At 44.8% G+C, this 11102-nt stretch overlaps 2 protein-coding genes across 4 annotated transcripts; both read right to left on the bottom strand.

Annotated features, from left to right (window-relative positions):
• Nucleotides 1-642: 642 nt before the first annotated feature.
• Nucleotides 643-5524, bottom strand: LOC112882902 (serine/threonine protein phosphatase 2A 57 kDa regulatory subunit B' theta isoform-like). Of its 3 annotated transcripts, none has more exons than XM_025948095.1 (5): nucleotides 5322-5524; nucleotides 5065-5145; nucleotides 3381-4793; nucleotides 1230-1605; nucleotides 643-1148 (listed from the first exon to the last, which is right to left on the bottom strand). In XM_025948095.1, exons 3-4 carry the CDS (start codon nucleotides 4557-4559, stop codon nucleotides 1246-1248), a joined length of 1539 nt encoding a protein of 512 aa, XP_025803880.1. In that variant the 5' UTR covers nucleotides 4560-4793; nucleotides 5065-5145; nucleotides 5322-5524; the 3' UTR covers nucleotides 643-1148; nucleotides 1230-1245. The 3 variants fall into 3 exon arrangements, with proteins under 3 accessions (XP_025803880.1, XP_025803877.1, XP_025803879.1); XM_025948092.1 differs by having other exon boundaries at nucleotides 880-1139; XM_025948094.1 differs by lacking the exons at nucleotides 5065-5145; nucleotides 5322-5524 and adding an exon at nucleotides 4915-5056 and having other exon boundaries at nucleotides 880-1139.
• Nucleotides 5525-8438: 2914 nt separating this feature from the next.
• On the bottom strand, nucleotides 8439-9225 carry LOC112881951. Its single transcript, XM_025946886.1, has 2 exons — nucleotides 8986-9225; nucleotides 8439-8832 (listed from the first exon to the last, which is right to left on the bottom strand). Exons 1-2 carry the CDS (start codon nucleotides 9123-9125, stop codon nucleotides 8685-8687), a joined length of 288 nt encoding a protein of 95 aa, XP_025802671.1. The 5' UTR covers nucleotides 9126-9225; the 3' UTR covers nucleotides 8439-8684.
• Nucleotides 9226-11102: the final 1877 nt, after the last annotated feature.

Raw genomic sequence — 11102 nt, 5'->3', positions numbered from 1 at the left:
TTCTTCTACTTTAACACCCCTGTAAAGGAGACCTTAAACTCTTTAACATATTTACAAATTTATTTAGAAAACTATGCTGTAGCAAACAGGGGTTTTTTTCATATTATTCAATTTTAGAATGAAAAAAAGTTTGTATGCAGTACTAGGCAGAGAATGACCCAGTTATTAGCAATGGGGAGGTGGACAAACATTAGGAGCGCTGCGTTGATCGGCCGTGGCAGTGTCGGATTGGACCATGGTGTCCATCAACCTCCTTAGCTACGCTGTGTAGGAACACTCAATTCCATTAGCTACCGGCTCTAGGGCATGTTGCTACAAATTCCAACATAACCTAGTTACCTTGTATATGCTCAATGCATGAGTCCAGTTTTCCACAAAATGCCCAGTAGTGTGACTTTTGAAGCAACGAAAGCACGAGTTTCAGCAATGCCAAGCAAATGCTCGCTGTGCAATCTCCTCAGCGTTTTCCCAGGTATCGCATTTTACCGCTCCATGGCATCCAACCTGAAAAGGAGGCCTGCAAATGGGTGACAACTGATGAAGGGTGCACTCTATCTACGAGAGGAAGCCAAATTGCCAGCAGCTTTGACAACAGGGTTTCTCTTTGGAGGCAATCTATCCTCCACACCACACTGCAAATTGTAGCATCCTGACTCAAGTGGTTCCATTCCCTGCAAACAGCGACTATGCCACAAGGAATCAGACAGCAGGATGAAACACACCGGCTCCTGCACGGCATCTGCTCGCGGATCTGACATGATCCGCTAGCATTCACAATTATCACAAACCACATCAACTAAGTGCGAAAGGAAAGCTTAAGGGACTTGCATCACTTCAGCCGACCACCCACCATCCGAGCAGAGAACAGGAATAGCAAAAGGCATGTACCAGCTCCCCTTTAACTGATCTTATACGGAAAAAAAAACAACCATCCATTCTCTGAACCACAAACTACAAGAGACTGAACCACCAGAATGCCGAAAGAAGCCATGGCATGTGATTTACAGAACTGATGCACAATTGGCTACCCATATCTCTTTTCCTCTGTTGCGCACACCAGCCTTGGCGGCTTCATATACCCCTTCTTTTTTCCTATCTACAACCCAATCCTGTACAATGCCGGATGACTCTGCAAGGACCTGCAAACACTAAGGATCCAAGTATTATCCAAACTGCACAAGATTAACAAATACTTGAATCAACTGAAACATAACAACCAGCATGCTTACCCTTTGATGTAAGTTCCTAAACGCCTGAAGGTTGGCGGGGCAAGGTTGGAGAGACAAGGACAGCCTCACCACATGTGACTTTGGCTGATGCAATCTTGTCTAGACGTTTCCATGCCGCCGCCTGCTTCAGCTTAAGCTCCTCCTCTCTGACTTTGTCTTCCTCATATTTCAGCACACATTCAGCAAACAGCTCAGGCTCACGATCGGAGAACAACTTTTGCACGTTCAGACTGAGGCTTTGCACGGCCGGGTTCCAGTGCTCATTTATATTTTTCTCCAATGCAGGTAAGATGATAGGCAGGATCGCCTTACTGTTTTGCCTAATCAAACTCTCCACGCGATCATTGTTCCACAAAAACAATGCTCTCTCAGCAACCTAAATAAAGTATAAGCACATTACAATATATATAAAAAAGCAAGTACACAAATAAAATCATAGCAATGAGTATTTATAGTATAGATACCAATGTGTAAAAATAAATCATGTTTCCATATGAATATAAATTACCAATCCTGGAGGACCGAATATATTCACATGTGCACACTACAGTTAACAGAAACCACTCAAATTTGGTTATACATGGTTTTCCAAAAAAAAAAAATATCCCCAATCCATTGTTGTTGTTTTTCCACCTCATACATATAAAATTAAAATTCAAGCAGTACCTTATAAATATTACAACTTTGGATCTAACAAAATTAAGTATCTTTTCTGAAACTTGCCATTAGCCCATTATAGAGTCAAATATAAACGATAAAGAACGAGATCCTAGAATGCTCAGCAAGGCTACAATAAAACAATTGAAGCTTCTAAATATTGCAGCATATGCAAGTAATTTTTTAATAAAAAACATACAAAACCAGAATGAGTTATGATTTACTATTACTGACTAGATATGCAGTATTGATGCACTTCCCAAAAACAGATCCAGAAAATTCCAGGTAGACGTGCAACATATAGAACTAGGTGTCATCTGTTTAATTTTGTTTGTACTCTTCAATAGATCAATGCTTTATCATGATACTGCAGAGAATTTAGGGATCTCATATAGGGCTCCCAGTTCACACCAAGAAAGGAACATTTGAGTTATGTGTCACTGGGTTTATTCACAGATCTTGCAATAGTTTATTCCTGAGCTCCAAAAAATTATTTACATGAATACAACATGCTTTGTGGCACATGCTCACGACAGGCTGCACGCTTCCTCTAGTTTTCAATAGCAAAGGCAGTGAAGAAAAAAGAAGGGGAGCCAAAATCTTTTATTTTATGCTTTTTTGTGAGGTAGTGAGGACCAGTAGAAAATTTGTGAAACAATTAAGGAAGCAGCAAGCATCATAAAATTGAAGGTTGTTTGTTTCCTATGCTAAGCCTCAGATTTGGGCCAGCCCTGTCGCTGTCATGCCACTAAAATGTTGGAAACCCCATCTTTAAGGAGGACATAGAATGACATGAGTGCATGTCGAACAATGGGTTGGGAAATCCCATGAAGCAGCTAGAATGATCTTTAAGAAACATCTGATTTCACTCCAAATGTACCTAGGAGGATTCTGGACCAAGGAATGGTTGCCTAACATAAGTGCAGATTAATTAATCCAACATTATTTAAATCTTAGAAAAATGTAACTAAGTTCAAATCCATGCAGATAGAAAGGACATTGTTCTGTGAGGAACAAACTGACTAGACCAAAATAAATTAATTTAAAATGGCATAAGCTGAATGGGGCCTGCATTCTGCTGTTGGAAACTTAGCAATTCAAGATGTCTACAAATAGAAACTATGTTTTCTCAGTTCAAATTTTCATTTATGGCTCCAGAAAATAAAGACCAAACAAACAGACACATATGAGGTTGATGATATGCACTGCACTTATACAAGCAAACACATTTTTAATGCTAAGAAGTATTTGCGAATAATTAGATGAAAAGACTGAAATTTGTTATTTGAATTGTTGGTGAAAATGATGTAATACTGTTATAACAAACCAACAGGGAACTAACATTTAGCCAAGCAAAATATGATGACTGTTTCAGATGACATCTAATCCAATTCTGATGAGGTAAGAGTACAAAACAAGCCAACAATTCAACCATCAATGGTAATAAAGCTGCATAGAGGGAATACTCATCAAGGATAAGGTGAATGATATTACCTGGAAGTGAGAGCTGTTAAAGCAGCGAGCAACTTGGCAGAAAACAGGAACCATACAATTTTGAAACTCACTAGGTTGTGTTGCTTCTAGTATCTCTTCCAACTCTCCCAAGAAGAGTACTTCTTTTGGGCTGTTTGTGACAGGCCAATATTTTATGATGCCCCTAATAATAGTATCCGCAAGCTTGCCATCTTTTTCAACAAACTGTGTAATACAGTAAGACAGCTGCCGGTGGTACATTGAAATGCACCTTGCCTTGTGAAGTGGAATTAAGGTCCTCACAAGGAACAGTTTGTGCTCTTCCTTGAGTGGCAAAGCAAATCCATTGATGATACTTCCTAAAATTTCCAAGAGCTCTGCTATTCCATTGTGCTTTTCAGTTTCATATATGAACTGGTAGAATACATTATTGATAGCTTTCCGGATAAATGGCCGATACACCATGAACTTCCCATAGATACGGTGAAGTACCATCTTAAGGTAGTCCCTCTCCCTAAGGTCCTCAGAATCAAAGAGCTCAAGCAGCCTTAGAATAAAGGAATGGTCAACATATCGCTTAGCCAATTTAGCATCAGTTTCTGTAGATTGAACAAAATTCAAGAGCAACTCATACACAATATGCAAGTGCGGCCATGCAGGGTCCATCAATGGTTCGTCCTCCTCTAAATCAAAAGCTTGAAGCACCTTTTTCTCCCTGGGCGGGATAACCAGTGTCCTGAACAAGTTTGCTGAAATCATTTTTGTGATTCCCTCCACAACAATCTCAGGGAACTTTGTGTTAGCTGTTTTAACATAATCGAGTATCTCCATCAATGTTTCCATCTTTATTTTCTTCTCCTTTATGTTCTTTGTCGGGTCCGAAAAGTCAAACAGGGTGCAGCACATATTCAACTTTATAATGAGCAGGTTCTGTTTCTCTGTATTTGGCACATCCTTAATGCTCGGCAACGTTCGGAAGTAAGAAGAGAACAAAGCATCATTTATCCTCGACTCCTGGAACCCCATGCGGTTTCCACTCCCATAGGTGTGTCCAGTACCCGACAAAACTTGCTGCTGGCCACTCAGGTCTGCATCTCCAGAACCCGACTGCTGGTTCAACACGGCATGCCTCCTCCCGCCAACCAATTCCTTATCTGCAGTTTTGGACGCCTTGCGCCGCCCAAATATCTGCTTCATCATACTACCACCCAGACCAGAACAGCTGACACCACCCACCGAATCAACACGGATAGGAGATTCAGATCCTCCCTGGAAGAAACGGCAAAAGGCGCTCCTTGCCCCTTCCGTGGAAACACGAGCACTACCACATGCCAAACCCTAACCCCTCATGTCTAGTCCATGGCATGCTCTCACAGCACATGAACAAAAGCTTCAGTCTTGCAGAGTTATCCTTCCAAATCCAGTCACTCCAACCTGCAACAATGGAAAATTGGGATCAGATAGGTAAACCGGTGAACATCTCAGCCATGCCAGCACTTCACAAAAATTGCAGCACCAGTGCAACCGTATCGCAAAAACAGCCTAGGTCGCTCACCTCCCACTACCTCCATACACTCCAAACAACAAATTCGACCATGAACACAGTCAGGCTGAGAATGTACTAAGGTACCCAGAGCACCCCCTCCCTCTAAAATCTCCGCAGCCCAGGTGAAATTGGTTGACGGGGCGGCGAGAAGGAACCAACCTGAGGCGATCCTACGCGGCGCGTGGTCCAGGAATCCGTGTTGGGCGCAGGCGGGCGGGATGGCGACCGACAGCGACCTCTCTGAAAAACAAAAGCAGAGCAAACTCAACGCAACGGTCAACAGGGAGTTGCGCGGTCGCGGCGCGGGGCCCAGGAAGCGGCGGCGCGGGAGCGGGAACAAACCCCCACTCCGCGCGCCACCTCCCACCCCGGGGCGCGTAGCGTGAGAAAGCGGGGCTGGGCGGATGGGCACTCACCAACTACCACCAGCGGCGCGGCGACGGCGACGGCTTGCTCGTACCCTCCTCCTGCCGCGGCGGCCGAGGTGGCGGGCCGGCGCCGGGCCCGACGAGAGCTCGCTTCGAGGAGCGAGTCGAGTGCGGGGTGGAGCCCGGCGGGGAGCGGAGCGCGGCGGGCAGTAGGGAGAGAGGGTCGGGAGGGAGAAGAGCACGAGGGGTGGGGGGGGGGGGGGGGGGGGGGGGGGGGTGTTTGCCTTGTTGGATCTCTGGGCTTGGCTTCTACGATTATTTTAATCCCCTTTTCCGTTTCTGACCCCCGGCTGCCTTTTTTTTTCTTTTTTCTATACAGTCTCCCATTCTCTCTCTATCTCTAGAAGACGGCCGTAGCAGAGCGATTTTGGCCGGTAGCCTGGCCAGCGTGTCCGTTTCCGCCCTTTCCACGGTGTTTGTTTCCATCTTTTTTAAGGGGGGAAAAAAGCTTTTTTTTTGGGAACACGGCAGGGTGTCTGGTAGTCAGAACGTAGAGCCATGTTTGCTGGCAAAAGCGTGAGGTCCAAGCGCGGACAATGGCGTTCTGTTTCGCCTTTTCTGTGAGTGGGTCGTGACGCGCCGGATGGTTATCGAGTACCTCTAGCTGAGGTGGACGTGGGAGGGAACATGAGCTTTGTGGAGGGTACATTGGAGCTGTTTGATGTGTATTAGGTGTGGTGCGGGCGATTGCGCCAGATATTATGTTATGCACGACTCCACCAACAAGCTATTTGTGGAATTAGGAATTCGAAGTGATCGAATTGACTTCCTAATTAGAATGGTGTCACGCTGATGCGACAAGACGAATCATGCTCTTTAACTAATTCGTCATACCTCGTATTTGTTGATATTGACAGTTAAATACCTTTTTTCTAACGCTCAATTACTTGTCATCTTGTATAATGGTCTTTTAGCATCGGAACACAACAATTTTATTTCTTTGTCGGGTGTTACCATTAGAACCTAACTTCAATAATTCATCAAAAGTAGCAAAACCTCGACAAAATGTACCCTACAATGTCGCCCCCTAAATGGCTGTATGCCACTCCAACAGTCCAAACCTACCTCCTATGCCATATATAGGATGTCATCAGCTCATGACATCTAGCATCTTGTTATGAAATTTCCAACATTTCTATCAAGCATCGACACGATATCATAATTTAATAGTTAATTTGTTGACTCTCCGCAACAAAGTCAAGAAATGATTAACATCAACTAGAAATTTCTTAACCCTAAAAATAAAGATAATGAGTATACAAAGCAGGATTTTGGATTAAGATGGAGTAGTTGACGGTTGAGTAGAAATAAATATAAAAAGATAAAGGGCATGTATAGAGTGAAATAATTACTAACTACTCAATACATTGGAAGGATTGCACCGAAAGTTGAGAGAGGATTATATTTGTAGGGAAGGGCTAGAGTAGGTGACGAGTTCAAAGAAATAAATATATTGAAGAGGAATTTATTGAGTAGAATAATTGCTAGAGACTTGATTTGTATCCAAGTTGATAATCAAGAGATATGGAAGAATCTATTTAAAATTAAAATATACTATATCTCATTTATACTTTTAAGTTTCCTTATGGATTTCATTTTAAATTGTAGTATCTAGATGAAGATACATAATAGACTTGTGCTACCTTCTTGCTTGACACATAAGCTGAGTATGTAATCCTAAATGCAGTACCAAAGAGTGGGATAAAAGCAAAGACAATGTTGTTTTGTTTTACTTTTCTTTGGATGGCTTATGAATCACCAGATGCTTATCATATATTCTGAGGTGATGTAGAGAGCACATGAACTTCATGAAGAGTACATGGAGCCATTATACATTAGGTGTGGCATGGGCCACACTCCTCTCCGCTCGTGTGATCTCTAGATGTTATGTTATGCATAGGTTTTTGTCGAATTGTTTTACGAAATTAGAAACTTGAAATGAAAAATACTGACTTCCTAATTGGGATGGTGTCACGCTGATGCAACAAGGTGAATCCTATTCCCCTTGAACAAATCTACCATACTAGTTTTCTTTTGTGCGATAGATCAATCCCTTTGCCATGTTCCACTTCTTTCATGTTGTTCCTTACAGGCCCTTTTGCATTGCAATATGACAATTCCACTTTTTTGTCGGGTGTTACCATGAAAACCTAACTTCAAGTGTGTAAAAGGAAGATTGTGGGAAAGGATGGAGTAGTCGATGGTTAAGTAGAAATAAATGTAGAAGATAGACACATTTAATTTAATGAGTGAAACAATTGCTAACTATACAATATCTTGGTAGGATTGCACCAAAAGTTGAGAGAGGAGCTGGATTGGGTGAAAACTTCGTAGAAAATACATATATGAAGGAAGAACTTATTGAGCGGAACAGTTGATTTTGATTTGTGCCCAGTATTATACTCAAAAGATACGGAATATTTATTACAAATTAATATATATATATATATACTAGTATATCCTTGAGCCCCTCATGGATTCCATTTTAACTTGCAGTCCGCGGAGACACGAAATAGACTTGCGTTGTCTTTTTTGTACGAGACGTAAGATGGGAATAACCGAATAATTTACTGCAAATGCACATCCGAATCAGGTAAATCTGTGACTGTGAGGTCACCAAGCTTGTTTTCCGGTCTCCTTCCGACTGCTCTATAGCGTTTCCCGTATTGGGCCGGAAACCTCCCGTATTTCAGCCCAGCCAGCGAGCAGGCCATGGTGAAGATAGAGCACGAAGTGGCCCAGTCGCGGCTGTACCAGCCCCGCCCTAAGCAAGCTGGGCCTCACGCGCACGGTTCGATCGACTTCCCGCGGCGGAGACGAGCGTGCAAACCTGGAACTGGAAGCAGCGTCGTGGGCGCACGCGGGCCGCCGAGCGTCAACCGGGACGCGGACGCGACGACCGCGGGGTCGCTTCCTTTTCACTACTGTTTCACATGGCGCAGCGCAACGAACGGTTGGCCTCCGCCGGTCGGTGGAGCCCGTAGCCAATGCAGACGCAGCCTCTTTCCAACTTGCTCGTAAAGGTCACGCACGCATCAGTTTTATTCCAGAATTCAGAAAGACCAGTCGACGCGAATTGCCAAAAGGAAAGGTTCAGCAGGGACAGATGGCAAACAATTATTTATATTTGCATGATTTCATCCCAAATGCATCAAAACTCTGAAACATGCCTGCTCGCATCCAGGCCTCGCGCGTAAAACATCATGCCATTTTTGGTCTTGTTAACAATATGTGTATATGGCGATACAAAAACGTACCGAGAAGGCAATTACGGTAGCAATAATCAAGAATTAAATGGGTGATGCGGCCGACCAAACCAGCCGCCGGCCGCTGCCGCAGGGCGGCTCCGATCTACTTGGGGTCCGCCATCCACGAGTTGATGGACTCCATGATCTCGGGCTTCCTGCCGTCGATGAACTTCCTGAAGCCGTGCTGCGAGTACCTCTTCCCCTCGTCGTGGTTCTCCAGCACGCCCGCCGCCCTCTTCTCCTTGAGCACCCTGCGGCAGCTCGATCGTTTGTTATTTTTCAACAATCATCATCCACGAGATTTACCACCGAATCCCAACCAACTACTAACTAAAAAGCTAGGCTCGTTCATCACAGCGCGGAAGAGGACAAAAATGATGAACCGGCCGATGATCCTTAATTACCTGACTTCCGGGTTGCCGGTGATGTTGCGGATGAGCTGCATCCCGCAGATGCCGACGGCCGTGCCCGTCGCGAAGAAGAGCGGCCACACCTCGGGGCGGATCCACCGCTTCGACCACGACCCGGCGGCGGCGGACGCCATCGTTCGGATCGGCGGCGGAGGGAGGAAGCACAAGCTGCAGGCAGGCAGATCTGTTTCTTTCGTGGCTCGCAAGACTAGCGCCGGCGTGCGGGACTGGCTCGCCTGCCAGCTTATATAGGCGGCGCCGATTGGGTTGGTAGGGTTTGTTTGAAAAATAAAAAGAAAGAAAGGCTCCTGCCGAATCGCCGGGGCGTGGACAGGTTGGACACGCATGTGGACGCGGTGGTTGCGAGCGGGAGCGATTCGGCGGCGGCGGGCGCGGGTCGCCTTCACATGCCCATTTTTCGAACGCCAGAACTGGCCCGTCCCGGTCGGTGGGGGTTGCCGAGGAGAAGAACAGCTCGCGGGCCCGGGCACCGCGCCGGCCTCTCTTTCCGATCGAAAGGCAGGCCCGCGCCGGTTGGCTTGGAATAAGTTGCACGGCCTAAACTTGCCCGCGTGCGCGCTTTTCCAATGCCGTCACATAGCACGAATTAACGGCGACCTTTCGAGCTCGTTGAATTGAATGGTAGTCTTAGATTATTTTGATTTTTCTAGGGTATATAAATTTTTCCTATAAATATATTTAGATACATACTACTTCTGTTCTAAATTACAATTCGTTTTAACTTTTTTAGATAAATATATTTTGCTCTGTATACTATGTCTAGATGTTCCAGACATAGAAAAACTATGTATCTAAATGGCCAAAACGAATTGTAATTTGGAATTGAAAAAAAATAAAAGAACTAGATTAGAATGGAGGAGCACTGCATCGTCATCGTATCTGTAGTCAACAAAGCTTGCGCACCGTCGGTAAACAAGGAACATTTATTTCCTATAAAGCTCGGCAGAGAATGCTGCTTTGCTGCTATCCTCTGCAGCAGTACTGTAGAGAGACTCATCCCGCTGGCATCTACATATAGACCCCGGTCCAGTGGGGCCCGCATGTCCGTGGGAGCGGAGCCCCTCCGCACTGCGAGTTGCTTTCACGTTTCCACATGCCCAATTTCGTATGCCAACTTGGCCCAGCCCGGCCAGGCGCGGGGGTCGGTGGCCTCCGAGCGAGGGGAGCCGACTACGCGGTTGGCTTCCTCCGAATAAAAAAGTTCGTCGCTGCGGCCTAAACTTGGCTGCTGCCCCCGCGCGCGTGCGCTGTACGCGCCGTGGTGGGGGCGTTTTCCCTACGGCAATCAGCCTCTCGTGTTCGTTGAAGCGGTGCACGTATCTGTCGCGCCCGCGGTCAACGGCGCGCACGCCGGCAACGAACCAGGAATGGGATTTTTTTGGAAAGCACCGCCAACAGTACTTTCTGTTTTTTTTTTCTTAGATGTCACCTTCGTTGGCCCGGCTACGAAGAACCACCGTAACCTCATCAGGTTTGGTCTCGATCTACATATTCACTCGAAACCTGATTAGAGATGACAATGAATGTGCGGGTAGAGTAAATACCTATCCGCGATAATGCTCGGAAGTTCAAGGTTTAACTATGGCCGCAAAAATTATCGTCTAAGATTTTACGTCCGTACTCATAGCCATATCCGACGGGTAAAAAACCATTAGATTTGTTCATAAGAGCACAAATAACAAACCTTTCTAACAATATAAATAAGAGTAAATTAATTTTTTAGCTCTAATAAAAGTTCGGCCTAGTTTCTTGGCCTCTTTTCGATTGAACTCGCTTAATGGTCTAAAAATGAATTTCGTTTTGGCCCTTCCGTTTATTTGACAATCTAATGGTGTTAAAAGCAACGCAAAATGACTCTGTTATCCCTGGCGCCAAATGAAGCACTACAACAGCATACAGTAAAATTATACAAGAATTTTAGGCTGCCTATTATTATTAATGAAAAAATAATATAATTTTTCTACCAAAATAAGTTATAAATTTTTTTGGTGATAATAGGCGGCCTAAAATGCTTGTATGACTTTATTGTACGTTGTTGTAGTGTTTCATTTGGTGCCAAGGGTAAAAGAGTTATTTCGTGTTGCTTGTAA

Source organism: Panicum hallii, chromosome 2 (assembly GCF_002211085.1).
Source record: "Panicum hallii strain FIL2 chromosome 2, PHallii_v3.1, whole genome shotgun sequence".
NCBI classification, from domain to species: domain Eukaryota; kingdom Viridiplantae; phylum Streptophyta; class Magnoliopsida; order Poales; family Poaceae; genus Panicum; species Panicum hallii.
This window is presented reverse-complemented; position numbering and strand designations above follow the sequence as displayed.